At 35.6% G+C, this 23,798-nt stretch overlaps 1 protein-coding gene across 1 annotated transcript in view; it reads right to left on the bottom strand.

Moving 5' to 3' along the window:
* The window catches only part of GPR158 (G protein-coupled receptor 158), a 431,433-nt gene that overhangs the window by 16,895 nt on the left and 390,740 nt on the right, over positions 1–23,798 (bottom strand). Inside the window, exon 7 of the mRNA XM_087857604.1 lies at positions 12,028–12,266. Within this exon, the coding sequence (XP_087713730.1) occupies positions 12,028–12,266 (239 nt within the window). The remainder of the gene's footprint in view (positions 1–12,027; positions 12,267–23,798) is intronic.

The following is a 23,798-nucleotide window of genomic DNA, read 5'->3' as shown; positions in this document are numbered from 1 at the left end:
GACCTGGGAAATAATTCTTGCCCCCAGAAGGGAGATTATCAGGGATTCATGCCTGGGCAGACATGTCCTCACTTTAAGACTTTCTGGGCCCCCAGGTTTCATGTTAGCTGCCCACTTTGCTTGGCCTTATTTTTTTGTGCTTGTATATTTTTCTTGGCCCCTGACTTATCTAGTTGCTGACCCTGAGGCCAGGCTTTTGTGAGGTACTGCACGCACCTTCACCCAGAAATCTTCAGTGGCTGACTATTATTTTACAAATGCTTGGTTCTGGCACTCCTTGCCCCCTGTGACTTCATGTTATATGTCCCCAGCATGAACTCTAAGTTGACCCAGGAAGACTCATCCTCTGAACACTTCAAAGATTCTTGCTTCTGAGCCTTTGTTCATGTTATTGCTCACACAAGATATGTCCTCTCACCCACATTTCCAAATCCTACGCAGTTTTTCAATGTTTAATTCAGGTCCCACCTCCATCACAAGGCCACCTGAATTGATTTCACCTTGCACCGAATTTTCCTTCCTCTAATCTCTTATGGTTTTTAACTATTGTTATTACACAATGCAGAGAATAATGCCACACAATATATAACTGAGAGAAAATTGTGGAGTCTTGTTAATCACTCCGTTCCTCAACTCCAACTACTTATGACCTTCATGACAAGAAGCGAGTCTTAAATTTATTTATTTATTTACTTTTTTATTCAAGTGTAATTAACATTCAGTGTTATATTAATTTCAGGTGTACCATATAATGATTCAACAAGAAATTGAGTCTTTCAGTAATTTTTTCTGCCTTTGCCTACTTAGATAGCAGCAGTACTCAGCATATGTAGATAAGAGTCAATAAATATTTGTTGAATTGAAAGAATATAAGTGATACCGGTTTCCGGTTATTAGAGATGTAGACTCTCTGTTACCTTGCTACTCCATCTAACACTGCAGGCCTATACGTGATCTAAAGGTTATACTGGCATTATTATTAATAGTGGCAACTGCTGTTTACTGATGGGCCACTAAGGGTATGGTGATGTGTTGCAAAAATATTAAGCAACACCAGCACAAATATATGCTGAAATTGAAGGATTCACATGTAACTGACACTGTCTTAAACACACTATTCCCTGCTACTTATCGTCGTGTTTTTATATAATGTTATCCTGAAGATTGAAAAAAGGGAAAATACGCAGGTTAATTAGGGTGCTACAATGTAGAATTATATTTAAAAATAAAAGATAAAATAAGATTCCTCCGAATAGCTAAGCTTAACATTAAAATCATTTCATTAGCAATATCAAACAATATGCTCTAGTTAAAAAACAATTTATTATTCAAAGTACCAATTAAACTAAATGTGATATATGAAAGTTGTGCTTGGGAAAAAAATCGGTTTCATATAATTAACTTCAAACTAACATCGCAATTAGGAAAGAAAATATGCAGATGTTACCAAATTTTGCAGTGTTATTACGTGGGAGTTGAAATATGTGTTGTGCTTCTGCTTTAGAAAATAATTTCTGCTGTTAAATGATTTTGATGGGAGGCATGAGTATAGTTAAAAAGGGAATTGCATTTATATTTAAAGATCCAAACAGGGCTTTCAGAAAACTGAGGTATTTTACTTTTAATCTATAAGGGATAGCAGTTTGAAAGTTAACTACCATAGCCTTTTAAAAATTAATAGACCAAAATGAAAGTGATTTCACGTTATCTTTCCAAAGGGCTGGGTCAAGCAAAGAAGTGAGAATTGGTATCAGCTCTTGGACACTGAAGATGCCTCAGCTCTGTGATCTTAGAACACCCACAAGGGCTGAGAGAAACGACTTCTAAGTACAAATGTCTCTCAAGCTGTGGTCCCCTGACTTGCCATGTTGCAAAGGCATTTTTTCTTAGTAACATTTTACACTTCTTAGCCCTTTAAAAATATTTTTACGTGGCACAAACAAATATACAGATGAAGCATTTACGTTTCATTTCTTTTAATGTCCAACTATTTCTTTTAATGTCCTCCTCTATCTTTCTCTAGTCCTTCAACTTCAATGTTTACTGATTTTATGCTAATAACATGGTAGGTGGCACAGAAGTGATCATGAAGTATTAAATCAAACAACTTCAATAATGCTTGAGAGTAACTCAAATTCCAGGGTCCTAGGGTTCAATTGGCATACAGGAGCCTTGATATTTTAGAGGCTTAGTTGCCTTTTCTTTGGTTAAAATTAGTATAGTCATGAGAGTTATAATGCTTAAAACCATGAGAGTGATACTTCTCGAATTTCAAAGCTAGAAGTGACTTTATTAGAGCATGTAGTCTGAGGGTACTTAATTTTGAGTGTGTATCTGGCTGTCAAGGTGGGTGGTTGGTGAATTGCTGTTATTCTGCTTGCCTGAAGTCAATTTATTAGCGTCGGGAGAGAGAGTGATGGTGAAGGTGGATGTTGCAGTGGGTTTCACAAGTAGCACAGTGGAGGCAGGAATGTCTGTGCCCTCCTCAGCTCTCTGGAAGCAGTGAGCCAACGGATGGGCAGTGTTGGGCTACAAACATGCCTGTGGAGAACCTTGTACCCCTGTTGGCCTCACAGTGTTCACAGAAGAGCGGAGCCTGGAGCTCAGAGCTCCTTAGTTCCTGACCTGTGTTCTTGAAAGTACATCCTTGACCTGAGGGTTTCTTTTGCTCTATTACTAACAGGCGTAGACAGAACCCTACTGAAGAAAACAAGTATTTTTCCAAGCAGTAATTGCTTGTATTTTAAACAATTAATATGCTAATTATAAATAGCCGATAATTCCATTTGGAATGACTTTTTGTCCCCTCAATCTGACTTTGTAGCTAACGTCTGCTGAACGTGTCAGGCACTGTGCTAAATGCATTTTGTACATTATCTACATGCATGAAGGCTTGCTTGTAGGCTGGGGCAAAATGCTGAACGCCCCAATTTCAAGCTTGTGTCAGAGATTCTGTGTAGTAATACTAAGGAATACTGTTGTTAATCACGCAAACTGTGTAGGTCATATAGTGACCTGATGATTCTATTCTCTTCCCCACTCACTGCTAGGGAGCTCTCTGAGGCAAGAACTGCTGTGAATGGTCACACATTTGCATGCTGGCTTTGCTTCCTTTCACACATTTCTAGAACTTGCATCAAGTTTTTCACAATCTCTGAGAGGGAAAGTTAGAGTAGGTATATTTTCTTCCCTCTGTCCCTGGCAAGGACACTTAAGATTTTTGAAGTGTGATATGGGGTGACAGAGATTTAGTGAAATGCAGATACCTCACAGTTTATGGACACACAATCAAGATCGTGAATGTAAGAAGAGCTCACAAAGACAGAATCAGATTGGGGACCTCTCAGGGCACAGGGTCAGTGTCAAGTTCTGTCTTCTAGTAATAGCCTTCTGTTTCCCTCTCCCGGTCATTGGCGTGTGTGTTGTCTGAGGAGGGAGCTGGAACTGGGATTATTTGTTACCATTTAAAAAATATATTTAAAATCGTCAATCTCTTTTGAAGACTGACAGGACTGACAATTATTTGCCTTTGCTTGGGCTACCTCACTGGATTTACACATACTTTTTGAAGGGCTAACTTGATTGGTTTTAGGATGATCATAGTGGGGGTTATATTTCTGTTTGTTTATATTCTTTCTTCGGGGAAAGTTATTTGAGTTAAACCTAGTTTTTTGAGTTAGAAGTTAATTATATGAAACCTACTTCTTTGAGATGTAGTTCTTTGTATGACCTTAGAGGGCAAAGCGAGAATAAAATATTTTATACCTTAATTTTATACTTATAGTGTCATTTTCTCTTTGGGAAGTTAAAAAAATTTAACTTCCCTGTTCAATTTCTAGTTTATAAAATCTTTGAGACAATTTTGCTGAGTTAGGCTTGGCTCAGGACATTGCTTGACCACTGAGAGGGGGATTCACATGGTCATTACAAATCTGCCTTTTTCTTGGCCAAGTGGTCTCTTTCTTATTTAATTTATCCCAGAATTTTGACTACTTTGGGGAATGGGTCTCAGTGAGTAGAAACGGAAAACCCACACACTTTTCCACTCCTACGTAATCTAATCTCAGAGGAAGTGGTGACATCAGGCTTCCTCTGATGACTGCAGGGATCGGGATGGGTGGAGCTGTAAGAACACACTGAAGCTTTTGGTCCATAAGGACTAACAGCTTGTTGTTTCAACGATGACAGTCCTTTTAATACACGTAAAAGATCTGCCAAAATCTTCTTGACAGCTGAGTTAATCTATGGGCTATTTCTTTTCAAGCAACAAAAAAGATGGCTTTTTTCCCCTCCTTAATGTTGCTGCTCCCATTTAAAATTCCAGGGTTCCACCGGGGAGCTGAAGCTCCTTAGAAGAAACTGTGACTGCCACAGATGTCCCAGTTACTCTTGCTCCACGTCCTTCAGGAGCTGTCCCAAGATAATCCCCAGCCCTATCATGAAATTTCTTTAACTTCCAAAAAGAAAAGTGGCACTGTAAGGATAAAATTAAGATACAAAATGATTTGTCCTTTCAGCCCTGTGGCTTCATATAAATACTTCTCAAAGATGCAAAATATTTTTCAGAAGAGGTGGTATATAAATAAGCAAGAAAATAACCCCCACTTCACTCTTTCCAAAAACATTCAAGCAAGACTTTTCATAAGTACGTGTGAGTTTCTAGCAATGTAGCCCACGTCAAGGCAAATAAACCGTCTATGTGGTCAGCCTTTCATCCTTTGATTGAAATTAAAAATACTTTTTTTAAAGTGGTAACAAGTGATGCAGTCTGGATTAAGACATATAGTACAACAGAGTAAAAGAAGATATATGTAAATGAAGCTACACCATGAACATTAATCTAAGTCAGATGAAGAGGAAGTTTAATCTATTTTCCGTCACACTCATTAAATGCTTATATCACATTTCATCTGTCATAAGATAGCCTAATCTTCTAGGGTAATTAAGTATTTAAATCCTTAGAAACAATTGCTATTTTAGAATTTTCCTATATAACTCAATAAGACAGTTACTGTAGTCTTCCTGGTTCCTTCTAAACAGTGGCATATGACTAATTAAATTACTGAACATATTGTCCTCTATGTTTAAAATACTATACCAGGAAGGAAGAGAACAAAGAAGAGCATGTCAGTGAAGAGGAAAGCAAAGATTATATTTTCTGCAGTGAACACACTCTATGTGAAATTCATGGAAGTGAATTAGAACTTCTGAATAGTGGGGGAATCAATATTGGGATTACCCTAAACAACCAAATATTTAAAAATTCCCAAATGGAATGTGAGCCCAAGCTTATCATACCTGTTTGATTATTACTAGATTTTTCTCTATGTCTTTCTTTCAAAGTTGGTGAATAAAATATATAGCAGGGAATGTCAAGCTCTAAGTTCCCCAAACCACAAGATACTTCATGCACTGGACTTTAAACAACTATGAAGACATGGACAAAGATCTTAATTTATAGAAGAGTCCTTGTCAGGGAATAGTTATTAAATCATATAAATGTGGTTGAGAAGAGTTAGGCCATAACAGTGATATAGAAAGATACAGAGAATAAGAGAAGGCAAATAGAAACCTGGGTAGAACTTTTTGTACATATTCTGCGCTCGGTTAAGGAAGGCAGCAAAATAACTTTATTCTCAATTACGTCCCTTTTAAATCACGTTAGATTATCATCACCTAACTTCTAGAAGTAACCAAGAAAACATTTCCGTGCTTGCCTAGATCTGAACTAAAGTCTGATGCACAGACTTAGCCGTGGGATGGAAGTTCCCCATGTCCTTGACATTGCCATCTGTTAGACACCCTTTTGCCGCCTTGTTGTTTCTTGCAGATAAGGTAAGAATCTGCTCACTTATTCTAACTTACCTTGGTCACTGGTACTGTTTCACTATCATCAGTCTATGTTCTGAATGTGTAATCAGAAACTGACTGCCAACCAATTAAAGAACGAGCTCCATTGCATCATACCCTCTATTAAATTTATGTATTCCAAACTTGGAAGCCCCATATTGGAGGGCTCTGCCTGCAAGCGCTAAATCCAGGTGGTCTTCTTTACGCTGGGGGTGACATTATGAAGGTAATTCAGGCCTGACAAGTTAATTCTACTCATTTGTCAGGTTTTTACCAACAAATTAGGATACTCCTAGGGTAATACTGAATTTTAATTTTTTTAGCCATGAAAAATTTTATTGCTATTGTGCAAAATCCTGAACATGCACAACTGACTACCAACTTACTAAGTAGGGTAAGTAGATTTAGAAGAAAAAAATCTGAGAATCCTGCTACCAACATTTTTAGGATACGTATTTGCTTTCTCCATTAATTTAGAAGAATGTTTCTCAGTCCCAACTCCCTTATCCTTTACATAGCTCTAAAAGGATGGTAAAACAATAGAAATTTTTATCAACAGCATATCAGTTTCATTCTACTTCCATATTTGTAAATGCATTATGTGATATATTGAAAATTTTAATTCTGATTTGCTATGCCAAATTTATACCAATCTCTCATTTTCACTGTTGGACAAGTCAGAGGTAGAATTTCATAAAGTGGCAATGGAATGCCAATTTAGTTTCTATAACTTGCTCAAAAATACCTCCCAAAATCTGAACATACACTTCACCATTAAAATGCATGTGGGGACAATTGTGTAACTCCTGGAATTTTAGCTTTAACATGTTTCCTCACACTGGGCTAATTCTGACGATAGAAAATATTACAGGATAAAGGGAACTGAGCTCATCCTTTATTCTTTCAGCAAATATTTATCGAGAGCTGACAGATACTTTGTTAGTTGTCAGGGATAGACTGAGAACAATCGAGGGAATGTTGTTGAGCTGTGTTAGAGCTACCAGGCTGGGAGAGAAAGGAAGGATGAGCAGATGTAAGAATATGAATGGAAGATCATGTACTTCAACATACTCAGAAAAATTCAAAGTGCCGAGCCACATGAGGATGAATAGTATAAGTACTACAGCATTACAGTACTATAGTATTAGAGTTATTAGAGTTATAGATGATTTTCAACGAGGTATGGCAGCTTAAGTCTTTATAGGAACTCTAGTCTAGAAATATTCTGGAACATTCACGTTTTGAAGTTCATTTTCCACCAGATTAAAAAAAATCATTAAAAAACTCCCAGACTATTGGGCCTGTAAAACACTGCCGCATGCCCACCTGCCTTTTATAGTCTCACTGTTTATGCCTTTATCTGTTTTCCATTAAAGCTGACCTTACAATTTTTTACATAGGACAAACATGAGAATTGAAAATTATAAATACATATAAATAACCATGGGATTCTGAAAGTCATCTTTCCCCCCTTTCTATGTTTTCACATATTTCCTCAAAGAAGAAACTGAGTCTCATAGGGATCTGGAGACTTATTCCAAGCAGTTTCTAAACCTGTTTCCTCTGTCTGAAACACCTGTGGCAGGCAAATCACCCGTCTGAGCAGTTCTGGAGGTGCCCTGTGCAGTAAGCAAAACAGAACAGATCCATCCTTTACATTTATGACCCATATTTCTAAATAGAGTTCCACTTCAGTGGGAAGACTAGTATTGCACTCTTTCAAATGGTTCTTTAATTTGTATTTTTAAAAAAATAGATCCTTTCTGACAGGTAAAGCTATTCCAGAATGCATGTTTATAAATATATTAAACATCACTTTCTCTTTTTTTCTAAATTGACTCCTGACACTAACCTAAGTGTACAGAGCTTCCTGACAAAGATTTTCCACAACCTCAAGGTAAAACCTCTCTATTGCTTCTCTGCAGCCTGTCCCCTATATAGAAACATTTCCATTTCAGAAATGGAATAATTTAGCTTTTGGTATAGGTTTCTTCTTGGCTGACTGAAGACACAAGAATAGATTCTTGAATAACAGTCTGAGTATAAAAAAAATCTAAGGGCAAACCTGCTACTTATAGAAATATATGAAGAGAACTGAAAAGAAGCATCTGCCACACATTAGAAAACATTAAATTAAGAGAGGTTAAATACAGAATATCTGGTGCTACATGCACTAGAAAGAAAAATGAAAGATATGTGAAAGATAAATAAATGTAATTGCTGTAGGGTAGTGCGAAAAAAAAATCACAGCAACCACATGTCTCTGAGTTTTTAAGAAAGTCCTAATTTCAAATATTTGTTCCTGTTGTTAAACCATGTGTCTCCACTTTTCTTTAGCGAAATGTGTCGTTGCAGGAAAAGGATATTTGAAATGAAGGTGTTCCAGGAGTTTATAGGATGGAAACAGTGCCTGGAGATAACAAAACCACCACCACCACCATTTAACTTCCTCTCACCTCTTGGTCTCTGCACCTTATCACTAGTCTTTTATTTTCTGAGACCCTAATGTTATCATTTAACACCTGCGGGAGTCTTAGTTTAATGCCTGCCTCTCAAGTTTTGCTACTTTCGTCTCACTCCTAAAGCCATGACCTAGATCTTCCCATCATAATAATCGATCTCTCCTCTTTTCTCTCTCTCTTCTTACATTAACTGAGACCTGCTTGTTGTCCAAGAACTGCATTCCCTGTAGCCCTCTCAAGCTATGGACCTCAAGCTATTCTCTCTTGTACTACCTACCCCAGGCTTCTCAGGAAGGGGAGGTCAGGGTCCTCCTTGCTTTCTGTGCACCCCTTTCTCTGGTATGATCCAGAATTACTTGTATTAAAAAAATGCCTACTTTTTTCATAGTTTCATCCTTGCTAGTGTTAAAATTTGCTACCTGGTAAGCTGTCTCTCTGGTGGAAGGCAGAATTTAGTGGCAGTAAAGCACAATAAAAACAGCCTATGAACCCAAAGAGCTATTGCAGACAGATTAGTTAAACAAATAACCTAAGAGAGAAAGTTGTGGTCAGAATAGAATTCTTTAATGAGAAATTTGGGAGGTAGGGGCATTTCAGATGATATGAAAGTCAGATCAAGTGAAACAGGTCTGGAGATAAGGGGTTTAATGTTGGATGAGTGTGGCACACGAGTTAGTTTGGGTCATGGGGGGGATAAGCATGGGTAGGAATATAGGAAGATTTATAGACATGTAGACAAAAATTGGAAGACAACTAATGCCTGATTGCTACCTTACCTTTTTTTTTAAAAAATTATGTTCAGTTAGCCACTGTATAGTACATCATTAGTTTTTGCTGCCTTATTTTTTTAAGAGAAAAGAGGAACATGGATTGTTTGGAGGTGTGAAGAGGGGATATGCTACAAGACTTGAAATAATCATTGTGAAGAATGTTCTAGTGAGTGATCAGGGAAACAGAGTATTATGGAGTGCCCAGAGCACAGCTGAGATAAATGATATATGTTCTAGTAAGTTCATCTGATTACTTCCTCTGCGTCAGTAGTTCTACACTTTAGAGTAGCATCAGAATTACCTAGAGGGCTTGTTAAACACAGACTGTTGGGTCCCACTCTCCGGCGTCTGACTAAGAAGTAAGTCTGTAGATGGGCCCCAAATGTGCATTTCTCACAGGTTCCCAGGGGTTGCTGCTGCCGCTGCTGGTTCTAAGACCACAGTTTTGAGAACCACTGTTCTTTCTCCATTCTAATGATTCTTCTTCCCAAACCCATGAATTTGGGGTGTGTGTGTGTATTAGATCTATCTATATCTATCTATATCTATATCTATATCTATCTATCTATCTATCTATATATATATATATACACCATATAGATATACATATACCTACATACATATATACACATACATACATATATACACATACATACATATATACACATACATACATATATACATATATACATATATGTATATATGTATATATCTAAAGGCAATCTAGATTGACCTCAATCATTCCTCACATCACATTCCTAGTTCTCCAAATTCCTGTAACATATTTTCAAGACTCAATAAACTTAATTATCCAGAATTAATCTAGGCAATCTAGATTGACCTCAATCATTCATCACATCACATTCCTAGTTCTCCAAATTCCTGTAACATATTTTTAAGACTCAATAAACTTAATTATCCAGAATTAATCACCATGTAGTCCAACATAATCTTCTTTTTTAGTTGGGCATTTCCTTCACGTTTCATATAATTTCCATCCACTTCTACCACTACTCCTATCAAAGGGAATGTTCTCTGTACCACTTTACAATAAATTAAGTGTACCCATGGCTCAAAAGATTTCTCTTGAAAGATTCCTGGGTTCTGGTCCAAACTGTTGTCTTCCTTTATTGAACTACTACTGCACTAAGAGTCTTTACCACATAATTTTGTTTTTTAATAATTTTTAACAATTCCCATTTGTTTATATAAACCAGTAGTAAGCTACTTGATGAGAGGAATAAAAATTTTATACATTTTATGTTTCCTGTGAAGAGTTTAACACAGTACTAGAGGAATGATACCCAGTGGGTCTTGTTTATTGTATGAAACTTTTACTTATATATAAAGAAAGTTTATATAAAATAAATTGAAGGTTACTGTCAGCTATATATTCCTATTTATTTCTACATAGAGATCAGAGATCATAAATGTGATTTCTTTCAGAGTGTAAAAGAAGTTTTTAAAAGGCCTTAAATACATCTCAAAACCAAGGTGTACAAAATTTAAAAAATGCTAGATAAATAGGCCATACTTTCTGCTTGTTTATTCCCTACCAAATGATGCTCCATCATATATTTTGAGTATTATAAAACAGAAAAGAAATATAGTGGGCTTTTCTTCACAGTAATATGGGAAAATGATTTTTCCTAGTTTGGTTAATTTGGACTAACAATGTAAAAAATGTTAGAGGTTTCTACTGAGTAAAAATTTTATATCTATACAATTTGTTTAATTTTCATATCTACACTGAAGTCAGAATCAGATTAGTTCTATGTTTTATCTCTTGACATTGATATCTACTGATATATATCTACTGATAATTTCTATCTTCTTTGATACTGATCAAAATAATGATGGTTGGCTTTACGTATAATCATTATAACCATTCCTTTAACATACCCACATTGCTTTATTATTACAGGTATCAGGCCAATAAAATTCCTAAAATATCTTGCCCAGAAAAATATTATTACATCTAAATTATAAACTAAATACACCTTTTATTAACTTCTGGCAAAATACTAAATGCGAATATTCAACCAAAAATTGCCAAATACGGGGGAAACAGAAAAGAGGAATTAGACTCATGTGTTTATTTTTGACATCTGCCAAATAAAAAATAAGATTTGTTCTGTGGTTTACTGAGGGGAATGACAACAAAATAATAAAAATTTGTTTTCATTATTTTTTTGTATCTTCAGAGGCCTGGCTTAAAATAGCTTAATGTTAACAACAGAAAAATTCCTATTGATTTCTCTTCCTCATTTTCCAAAAAACCAAGGTGCCAGAAAAACCTATGCTTCTGGCCTAAATGATCATGTGATTCTCCCAAGTTCTCCAGGTTCTCAGTCACAGCACTCTCTCTAACTAACCCCAAGGAGCATGGCTTCATTTTTGTGTAGTCCTGGACCTCCAGAGAATTCCTAATAAATTATCTTTAGAAGAACAATAGATTAATTAAAAAGTTTGCAGGGGAAATCTCTCCACAAAGAGTGCCCTGGATCCCAAGTCTGAAATATCACAGGACCAAAACTATATAAAAAATACCAGTATGCTTCCTTTCTTCTCCCAACTAAAGAAATAAATCAAGAGAACAGCTATTGTTACTCAAATGGGAACACATTGATAAGATGGTAAACAGAAAGTCTCTTTGTATGAAGAAGTTGCTCTTATTTGCTGCATTGCTCCTTCCTGATTTACTTGATTACATTTTCTCAACAAAGCTACAAAGCTACATACCTTTGAAAAAAGAATGGAAACTCAGAAAAAGTTTGCATTCCACATGTCATTAATGTCCTTTTCATAATATTGTTTTACCCAAACTACATTAGGTGAAATCCCTTTCAGTTTTGGGAAAGGGTGTGGTAAGGCTTCTAAAGAAGTCTATTTTTAATGCCACGGAAAAGGGACAAGACAACCGCACAAAACAAGAGACGACATACCAACTGCTGTCATGTAATCCCAGCGCTCAATGAGGCACATATTGAAGATGAGGTGATCAGATGTTTGCCCTTGGCCAATAAGGGAAATCTGCCTCTCCAAATTCTGGCAAACAGACGAAGTCCAGCCAACAAGAAACCAAAATACTACCAGGAGCATTACTGCTAGCATCCTCATGACCCTTCCGCCAGTCATATATGGAATCCGCTGGGCTGTTCGTGAAAGAAACACCTTCAAAACCCTGGAAAAGAAAAACATTAAGATGTGAAGGCAAACTTAACTCTCAGAAAAACTCCATAATATTTTATTTTTCTAGGTGAAATTTAAACCCACCAAAAACCTACTTATGCAGAATTTTAACATGAAAAAAACGCAGAAACAGTATTGCTTATATTTTCACTTAATTTCATTCTAGTTTTTATCTTCCAATAGCAAAACAAATATCCTACATTAGATGCGAGTGAGTCAATAGATTTGCATAGGATGGAATTCTTTTGAGTGTGTCTTAATATTTTAAGGAACATGCTCAAGATCTTAAAAAAAAAAGATTCATAGGCAAGCTGGCTCAAACAGGGTTTCTGAGGGATCAAAAACAGTCCTGAAAATGAGTAGTTGGATTTCACAATATTATACTAAGTCAAAAACTTTCTTGAACCAGTTATTTTTTTTACAGTAGAATGATATGAAAGGTATTTTCTGAAAATTATTCTAAATGACCTCCCTTTGTAATTAATTTATCACATTACCAAAAATAATAATGAAATAAATATGAAAACCATGAGAGGGGTATTTAAATACTAGAGTAACTGAATTAAGATCACCATATTAAGGAAGAGGACTGGGATGACCTATAAGAAATCAATTTAAAAAATTTTTTTCTGTGTATTTAATTGAAATGAATAGCCAGGGTTGAGAACTACTGGATTAAGTGATATCTAAGAACTTTTCCACCTTACTTATTGTGTGAAGACAAAATCCAACCTTACTACAGAGGTCCTTCCTTCTGCCCTTTTCTATAATTTTATCTCCAGAATATTCTTAGCTGATTTAACTACCCACTCTCATTCTGATATTTTATGTCACAAAATTGAGTGGTTTATGATACTATCCATAATCAATTTCCAAAAGGCAAAAATAAATTTATTTCCCCAACTTTTCTATTCCCTCCTCCATCTCATTCTTTCAAAATTTTTTTATGAAGTATTCCTATGAGTTCTTCATAAAAATCATTATAAATCCAGAAATGAAACATACACACTTGAAATAGCCTAGACATATTATACTATTTTTTCTCTATATACAGACCTTTGGTAGCTCTTCCTGAATCAACACAACATATCCACCAAAGAAAGTTTTTTTCTTTTTTAGCAGATTTTTATTATCTTTATTTCCCCTATACCTTTAACTCCATGTCCTTCAGCTAACACACAGGATGAAGATATTTAATTCTGAATAAAGTACTTACCCTTAACTTTTCTGTGGAACAATGTCAGAAAGATATTAGTATAAAATAAGAGTATAGTAGAAGATCTCTCTACTCTCCATTTAAGTAGTTCACCAGATTAAAGGTTATTCTCCATTCTATGAATAACAGAGTACTGCCCATGTCATGCTAAATGCTAGCAACGGCAGCTAACTTGCTACTTCTGTCTAGTATGCCTCAAACACTTGTGCTCCAACCAGCTAAATTGCTACTTGTTAAGAATCAGTTGTATTTGTCCCCAAATTGTGCCCATTGTTATCACCTTTTATAATTTAAGTAAATTATAAATAAAATAATTACACATGACTGTGAAATAAAAGGAGACTTACTTGTATAAAATCTATCTTGAATGCTTTGGAAAGACTCCATGTAGGTGAGTTATTAAATAAGCTGTTAACTTAGGGGAAAGTAAGGAAACTTTAATATACTGGGGTAGTCAATAAACATAAAAATCTAGAAAGAGTCGATACTTAGACTCTTTAGATTTGCACTGTTACTTAAAGAACCAACATTGTGAACAGTAGATAATGCATTACAGCAATTTATGTTAGAAAGAGAACAATGCACTCCAAATACCAGACCCATAGTCAAAGAAGGGGCCTTTTCTCAAAAAATATTGGTAAATGAGAGGCACCTGGGCAGCTCAGTTGGTTAAGCATTGACTCCCAATTTTGGCTCATGTCATGATCTCGGGGTCCTGGGATTGAGCCCCACACAGGGCTCCATGCTCATCGCAGAGTCTGTTGAGGATTTCTCTCCCATGCCTTCTGCCCCTCCCCCCATTCATGCTGTCTCTCTCTTCTCTCTCTAAAATAAATAAATAAACCTTTTAAATATATTGGTAAATGATTATTTGTGTGTTTTAAATTATAGCCTCTTACACACTTCTTTAATGCCTTTCTGCTTTAAACAAGTTTATCAACTTATTGACCAATGACTAATCCTATAAGAAGCCTTCTACTGTAAATACCAGATCAAAAAATTCAGAGAACCCTTAGAAATTAGAGAAATTTTAAAACAAATTAATGTTTTTGCTTGTGTCAATCTTATTTTCTGTAGGAGAAACTTGCAGCCACTATGTACACATAATTGTTTCTGGTTATACCCAGATGAATTCTAAATTTTGAATAACTAGGAACTCAAAAGAGGAAAACTGGCCCATTTTTATGGTCTTCTATATTTTGGCTAGGCAGAAAAAAAGAGAATTCTTCTAATTCTAGACACAATTTGAATAACCGAAATGTAAGTATAATAAACGAATATTTATATAGTGACAATCATATGCTGGGTATCATGCTAGGCAACATGGGGGAATAAGATATAGTTCTAGAAGCTTACAATTTAACTAGAAATAAGTGTGCAAATAACTGCCATATAAAACAGCATATATTCTATGCTGTATGTACCTAGTAAGTCTAGTAACCTAATAGGATAGGTGGTATTTAATCTGGACTTTGATAGGTACTAATAGAAATGGATGAAGTGAAGAAGATATAAGGAGATATTCTAGCTGAAGGAAATCACATAACAAAGTACAGAGCAGGAAATATAAGTTGCATTTTGCAGAGAAAATCTATATGATCCCAGTTTGGTAATCTTTTAGTCAATAAATCCCAATTCTAAATTATCAGAAATTTTCATGTTTTCCAGGTGACCCTCTGGGTATTTATTGTATAGTCTGAGAATTCAAAATTGTCACAGATCCCATAATCTCATTTCCAGAGAGGAAAAACTAAAGCAAAAGCCCTCATGAGTCTCCTGTTACTGATTCTAACTGGTTTCTGAATTCTGGGAAACACACTAACACAACTCTGCACCTCAATCTAAGCATTTCAGGATATTGGTTTGGGCGTAATGGAGTAAGATGCATTTTTCCAGCGTTGCCTTAAAATAAGGTGAGAAAATTCTGCCATATCTTTAAAAAACAAGCTCTTGTTAGTTTATATGGGTTCATTTCCTAGAAACCAGCTTCTAAAAAGGAAAGCCTTAGATATGCATTTATATGACATAACAGCTGTAGAAAAAAATACAGTCATTAAACTTCTTGAAAAAAGCAATCATTATACTGAATCAAAGCGGTAAAATATACAAGAGGACTGCAAGAAATTTCCAGAATTTAATATAAAAAGGCATATTTAAAGAATATATTCAGTTTTCATTATTAATAGTAGATAAATTCATAGAAATTGTGTTGAAACAATGAAAAGGGCAACCCACGAATTGGCTGTCACTATATTACCTGCCTCTACTTTTTCACTTCCCATGCATTCCTGGTTTGAACTCGTGAAACTCCACTGTCAGGACTTGTACTTAGGTTATCAACTACCTTCTTCAAATATCTAATTTATATTTTTATTCCTTATTTTACTTGATCTCTGTCCACCTTTCAGCATGACTAAAGCACTTGGCTTCCATTCTGTCATGTCCTCTTCATTTTCTTCCTATTCCTCTGTCAGCAACATTTTATTCTCTAATGCAGATACCTCTCCCCCAGGTTTCCCCTGAAGTGGTAGTATTTCTCAGGGATCACCTAAATGTAGCCATCTAGATCTACTTCTTGCTCTATATATTGTACCCAGGGAATTCCATCTACTCACCTGTTCCAGTTATCTATGGACTGGCAAGTCCCAAATCTGGGTCTTAGTTTAGTTTTCTCTCCTGAGCTCAAAATCTCTCTACTCAGTGGCCCACTGGACATCAGCAGGTCCCCAATTTCCCAATTTAAATCATCCTGCTCTCCACTCCTTGCTCCTCTAGGCTTCTTTGCTCCTGTGTTACCTATCTCAGTGACCAGTACCACGTAACTGATCAAAGCAGAAACCTAGGAATAACCTTTAATTTTTCTCCCTCACCTACATTCCAGACATGAAATGAATGTTCAGGAATTTAATTTCTACCTCTTAAATATCTTTTAGATCTTTCTTTTTCTCCATCTTCACTGCCACTATATAGCTCTTCGTCATCAACCTGCTCCTACAGTAGCTTCCTAGTTAGTCTACTTATTGGTCTTCCCACCTTCAATCCACACCCTACACTGAAGCCACAATGATCCCTTCTGATCATGTTGTTCCCTGTTTATAGTCCTCCAGTGGCTCTCCACCCAAATCCTAGCTCCTTGGTATGGTAAAAGGCCTTTAAATGCCTTTGAATATTGGTTCTCCCTTGCGTTGGCAGACTCGTCTCTCATAAACTCTCCCTTTCCTACAGACCTGTGGACCATATGCAGGTGTCCTCGGTCTGAACCTTTACCCTCAGCTCTCCTCACTGCTTCCCCCCTCAACAATACCAACACCTAATTCAGCTAATTCCTACCTATTCTTTCATGGCTCAGTTTAGATGTTGCTTGCTCTAGGCCAGTGGTTCCCAAACCATTATCATCAACATCATCTGTAAACTTATTAGAAATGCAAATGCAGCTCTACCTGCTCTTAGGCTTATTATAATTTGGTAAACATAAATGAATAGGCAATTAAAATATAATGGTTTTGGGAAATGGTATCAGCAAAAATAGTGGAATAAAGAACCCCATAAGTCCATCCATCCATAAAAGCAATGAATAAAGTGGCAAAAACTATTAGAATCAACTTTTTTGGAAACCTGGAAAGGAATCAAAAGCTTATAGCAACCAGGGGGATGCTTAACCAAGAGAAAAACAGCTGAATTTGAGTAAAAGAGTTGTTTTTTTTTTTTTAAAGATTTTATTTATTCATTCGACAGAGATAGAGACAGCCAGCGAGAGAGGGAACACAAGCAGGGGGAGTGGGAGAGGAAGAAGCAGGCTCCCAGCAGAGGAGCCTGATGTGGGGCTCGATCCCATAATTCCGGGATCACGCCCTGAGCCGAAGGCAGACGCTTAACCGCTGTGCCACCCAGGCGCCCCTGAGTGAAAGAGTTTTGTGACATTTTAACATACTGTTCTATCCAGTGTTCTATTTCCCATTCCCCAGCTCAGTGGTGAACTTAGAGACAACATCTTGCATTCTCAGGACGGCTAACTAGTACTAGGCAAACACAATGGACCTTATTCTTAAAAAATTGTGGTTGCTCATTTTGACCTTTCTGGCGGCTCCCTGGAAGACTAGTTCAAAGGGCTTGCCTTTATTTTTTTTAAATTCCAGTATAGTTAACATGCAGTGTTATATTAGTTTCAGGTGTACAATACAGTGATTCAACAAGTCTATACATTACTCAGTGCTCATCATGACAGGTGTCCTCTTTTGCCCATCCTCCCACCCACCTCCCCTCTGGTAACCATCAGTTTGTTTTCTTGAGTTAAGAGTCTGTTTCTGGGTTTGTCTCTTTCTCTCTCTCTTTTTTTCCTTTGCTCATTTATTTTTTTTCTTAAATTGCACATATGAGTGAAATCATATGGTATTTGTGTCTCTGACTGACTTATTTTGCTTAGCACTATACTGTCTAGATCCATCCATGTCATTGCAAATGGTAAGATTTTATTCTTTTTATGGCTGAATAATATTCCAGTGTGTGTGTGTGTGTGTGTGTGTGTGTGTGTATGTATACATGTATATATACATTACATCCTCTGTATCCATTCATCTATTGATGGACACTTGGGTTGCTTCCATAATTTGGCTATTGTAAAAAATGCTGCAAATACAGGGGTGCATGTATCTCTCTGAATTACTGTTTTTGTATTTCTTTGGGTAAGTACCCAGTAGTGTGATTACTAGATCATAGGGTAGTTCTATTTTTAACTTTTTGAGGAAGCTCCATACTGTTTTCCACAGTGGCTGTACCAGTTTGCATTCCTACCAATAGCACAAAATGGTTCCTTTTTCTCCACATCCTCACCAACGTTTGTTGTTTCTTGTGTTTTTCATTTTAGCCATTCTGACAGGTGTGAGGTGATATCTCATTGTAGTTTGGACTTGCATTTCAAAGGGCCTGGTTTATTTCACCCAACTGGGAACCTTCCCAAGGCTGAGGCAGCTACCTGGGGGTCATCTGACTAAAACACTTAAAGGCCAATGGATTGGTTGATGCCACCTGGGACAAGGGATAATGGTTAGGACAAACAATAGACTAAACAAAAAGGAAGAAAGGCTGGGGAATGAGATCTTCTGGGCAAAAGGGGTTTGAAAAGCTTCCATATATTCCCAGGCATCTGGAAAGCTGAAAAAGGCTCATAAAAGACCTAAGAAGGTCTTAAACTTTCATATCTTGCTGACCTGAGACACTACACAAGCAGGAAGTAAAGTCTAAGGCAAAGTTGTAAAGTGCTTGGCTGAGTGTTGAAGGCATGTCCCAACATACATACATACACACAAAGTCCATGTACAAAAAACAAGAAATTTTAAAAAGTTTTTATTTGTTCAAGGCTTTAAGGAAATCTCTGTTAAATCACTAGGTCATCACTAAGTCAACAGAACAGAGACTTCAGTGGCTATATATAACAAAGGATACAGATATTACATAATTAGTTCAGAAAAGCCAGTAAACAAACCAACAGCAGCAACTACAACAAGGAACAACAATAAATGCTGGGGAGGATGAAGAATCTGATTCCAGACTTATCACATTATAATATTCATAATGTCCCGTTTTCAAAAAGAAAAATGAAACATGCAAAGAAACAAGAGTGTGTGGCTTGTATGAAAAAAAAGAGAAATTAATGGAAACTGTCCCTAGGAAGCCCAGGCATTGTACTTACTAGACAAAGACTTTAACTATATTTAAAAAAGCTAAAGAGAACCATGCACAAAGAACTAAAGTGAAGAAAGAATGATGTTTAACCAAATACAGAATATTAATAAATAGACAGAAATTATACAAAGGAATCAAACAGAAATTCTGGAGTTGAAAAGTACAATAACTGAAATGAAAAATTCACTAAAAGGATTTAACCGCAGATTTGACCATGTAGAAGAGTCAGTAAATTTGAATATAGGTCAACTGAGATTATACAGTGTGAGGAGCAGAAATGAAAATAAAATGCAGAATAACGAACAGAGTCTAAGAGACCTGTGGTACACTATTAAGAATATCAAGATTTGCAAAATGGGAGTTCTAGAAAGACAGGAGAGAAAAAAGCCAGAAGGAACATTTGAAGAAATAATGACTAAAACTTCCCAAATTTGACAGCAGACTTAGATCTACATATTCAAGAAGCTCAAGTAATCAAAGTAAGATAAACTCAAAGAGATTCACATTAAGACACATTATAATCAAACTGTTGAAAGCTAAGACAAAGAGAAAATCTTAAAAGCAATCTGAAAAAAGTATCCACTATATACAATGGATTCTTAGTAAGATTAAGACCTACTCCCTTATCAGAAACCATGGAGGTCAGAGGCACTGGGATAACATATTCAAAGTGCTAAAAGTAAAAAAAACCCTGTCAACAAAAATTCTGTAACTGGCAAAACTGTCTTTCAAAAATGAAGGAAAAATTAAGATATTCCCAGATAAATAAAATTGAGAGAGTTCATCACTAATAGAGCTGCTCTATAAGAAATACTAAAGGAAGTCCTTCAGGCTGAAAGGAAAGACACTAGACAGTAACTGAAATGCACATGAAATAATGAAGAACACTGGTAAAGGTAACCATAGAAATAAATATAAAAGTCAGTATTAATGTATTTTTGGTTTGTAACTGTTCTTTTTTTCTTATGTAATTTAAAAGACAACTGTATAAAGTAGTAAGTATAAACCTATGTTGATGGGCACATAATGTTGACATTATAATTTGCGACACTAACAGTGTAAAAGGGGGGGGCAGAGTGATATATGGAAAGGTTTTTGTATTACTGAAACTAAGTTGGTATTAATTTAAACTAGGTTATTATGTATTTAGAATGTTAATGGTAATCCCCAGGGCAGCCATTAAGAAAATAACCATATATAGTAAAAAATGAAAACGGAATAAAAATGGGGGATAAGAAAACATTGATTTATCGTAAGAGCAGGCAGTAATGGAAGAGTTGAGGAATAAAATGATAAAAGATACATAAAAACAAGCACCAAAATGATAGAAGTATGTTGTTTCTTATGAGTAATTACATTAATTGTAAATTGGTTAAATTCTCCAACTAAAAGGTAGAGATGGCAGAATAGATTTTTAACTAGATCCAACTGTATGTTGTCTACAAGAGATTTAGTTTAGACACAAAGAAACAAATAGGTTACACTAAAACAATGGAAAAAGATATTCCCTGTAAACAGTGACCATAAGAGAGCTAGGATGGCTATGTTAATATCAGATAAAAAATTTAAGATAAGATTTGTTAAACAGACAAAGAAAGACATAATTATAAAACTGTCAATCCATCAAAATATTAATTTCTGTAAATACAATGCACCAAACATCAGAGCCTCAAAATGTATGAAGCAAATACTAATAGTATTGAAGACAGAAACAGAGTTAGTTCTACAATAATAGTTGGAGACTTCAATACCCTGATTTCAATAATGAATAGACTATCCAGACAGACAATAAGAAAATTGAGGGCTTCAACATCATGAATCACCTAGATCTAAGAGACATATATAGAACACCACCAAACAAAAGCAGATTACACATTTTTTCTCAAGTGCACAGAGAACATTCTCCAGGATAGTTACAAATCAGGCCACAAAACAAGTCATAATAAACTGAAAAAGATTAAAATCAAACAAAGTATCTTCTCTGACCACAGTGGATGGGCATTAGAAATTAGTAACAGAAGGAAATCTAAAAAATTAACAAATATGTGGTAATTAAATGGCACATTCTTAAACAACCAATGAATTAAAGAAAAAATCATGTAAGAAATTAGAAAATCATCTGAGATAAATCAAAATGAAAACACAACCTACCAAAGCTTACGAGTTTTAGCAAATGTGATGTTCAGATGGAAATTTATAACTGCTAATGCCTGAATTCAAAAGAGAAGAAATATATCAAATCAATAAACTTCCACTGTAAGAAATTAGAAAATAAAAAGCAAACTAAATCCAAGGAAAGCTGAAGGAAGGAAATAATAAAAATTACAGTGGAATAAGATGAAATGAATAATAGAAAAATAATAGAGACAATAAGCAAACCACAGTTGGTTCTTTGAAGGGATAAACAAAATTGACAGACTTTTAGTTACTCTGACAAGGAAAAGAGGGGAAAAATTCACATTACTAGAATCAGGAATGAAGGGAAGACACTACCAGCAACTTTACAGAATAAAAAGGTTTATAAGAGAATACTATGAACAACTGTATACCAAAAAAACTAGATAACCTAAATGGAAGGGACTAATTCCCAGAAACATACAAATTGCCTACACTGACTCAAGAAGAAGTAGGATATCTCCAAAGACCTATAATAAGCAAAGAGATTGAATCAGTAATTGAAAGCTTTCCGGTAAAAAAAAAAAAAAAAAAAAATCAGGACCAGATGGCTTCATCAGTGAATTCTACCAAACATTTAAAGAAGAATTAACACCAATTCTCCTCAAACTCTTTTAAAAATAGAAGAGGAAAAAATGCATTCTAAATTATTTTATGAGGCCAGCATTACCTGGACTCCAAAGGCATCACAATAGGGGTGCCTGGGTGGTTCAGTCAGTTAAATGTCTGACTGGATTTTGGCTCAGGTCATCATCTCAGGGTTGGGAGATCAGGCTCTGCACTGAGTGTGGAGCCTGCTTGGGGTTTTCTCCCTCTCCTTCTGCCCTCCACCCATGCTTGCATGCCTGCATGCTCTCTCTCTATAAATAAATAAAATCTTCTAAAAAAAAAAAAGACATCACAAGAAAAAAATTACAAATCAATATCTCTTATGAATAGACATGCAAAATTGCTAAGCAAATTACTAGCAAACCAAATTCAAAAGCATATTAAAGGGTTTATATACTATGACCAAGTGGGATTTATCCTGGGAATGCAAGGTGGTTTGACACACAAAAATCAATCAATATAATATGCCATATTAATAAAATGAAGAAAAAGCCATACCCTATTAATAGAATGAAGAAGAAAATACAACCATCTTAATTTATGCAGAAAAAAGCATCTGACAAAAATCCAACACTCTTTCATGATAAAAACATCAATAGCTATAGAAGGTAACTTCTTCAACTTGATCCTTATCAGGCTTTTATGAAAAACTCACAGCTAATATCATACTCAATGGTGAAAAACTGAAATCTTTCCCCCTAATATCACAAACAAGACAACAATGCTGTGCTCACCACTTCTACATATCACTGTACCAAAATTCTAGCCATGGCAATTAGTCACGAAAAAGAAATAAAAGGCATTCATACTGGAACAGAAGAAGTAGCGCTATCTCTATTAGATGACATGATCTTAAATATAAAAAACCTAAAGAATACACACACAGATAATTTGAGCTAAAAAACAAATTTAGTAAAGTTGTAAGATACAAGTTCAACATATAAAAAAAAACCACTCTTATTTCTGTATACTAGTGATCCAAAAATGAAATTGAGTAAACAATTCCAATTACTATAGCATGGAAATGAGTAAAATACCTAGGGGTAAATTTAACCAAGGAGGTAAAAGATGTGTATGTTGAAATCTATAGAACATCACTGAAAGAAATTAAATGAGAGCTTAAGAAATGGAAAGACATTCTGTGTTCATGGATCAGAAGATATAATATTTCTAAGATGGCAATACTTCCTAAATTGATGTATAGATTCAAGTCAATCCAGAGATTGCAATGTATTCCCTATTAAAATTCTAACTGAGGGGCTCCTGGGTGGCTCAGTCAGTTAAACACCTGCCTTTGGCTCAGGTCATGATTTCAGGGTCCTGGAATTGAGCCCTGAATCAGCCTCCCAGCTTAGCAGGGAGTCTGCTTGTCTCTCTCCCTCTGATCCTCCTCCCAGCTTGTGCTGTTTCAAGTAAATAAATAAAATCTAAAAAAAAAATTCCAACTGACTTATTTTCAGAAATGGACAAACTGATACTAAAATTCATATGAAATTGCAAAGCACTTCAAATAGCCAATCTAGTAAAAAAAAAAAAACAACAACAACAAAGTGGGAAGACTCACACTTTCTGATTTCAAATGTTGCTATAAAGCTACACCAAGCAAAACAGTATGGTACTAGCATAAGGAGATTATCTATCTATCTATCTATCTATCTATCTATCTATCTATCATCTATCTATCATCTATCTAACCGATCATCCAGAAATAAACATTTATTTATATCCATGGTCAACTGATTTTTAACAATGGTGTCAAGACCATTCAATAAGGGATAGTCTTGGAGTGCCTGAGTGGCTCAGTTGTTTAAGTGTTTGACTCTTGTTTTTGGCTCAGGTCAT

This window comes from Ursus americanus, chromosome 31, assembly GCF_024610735.1.
Source record: "Ursus americanus isolate L20-20 chromosome 31, mUrsAme1.1.p, whole genome shotgun sequence".
NCBI lineage: Eukaryota > Metazoa > Chordata > Mammalia > Carnivora > Ursidae > Ursus > Ursus americanus.
Note: the sequence above shows the minus strand (reverse complement) of the source record. Positions and strands in the feature narration are given on the sequence as shown.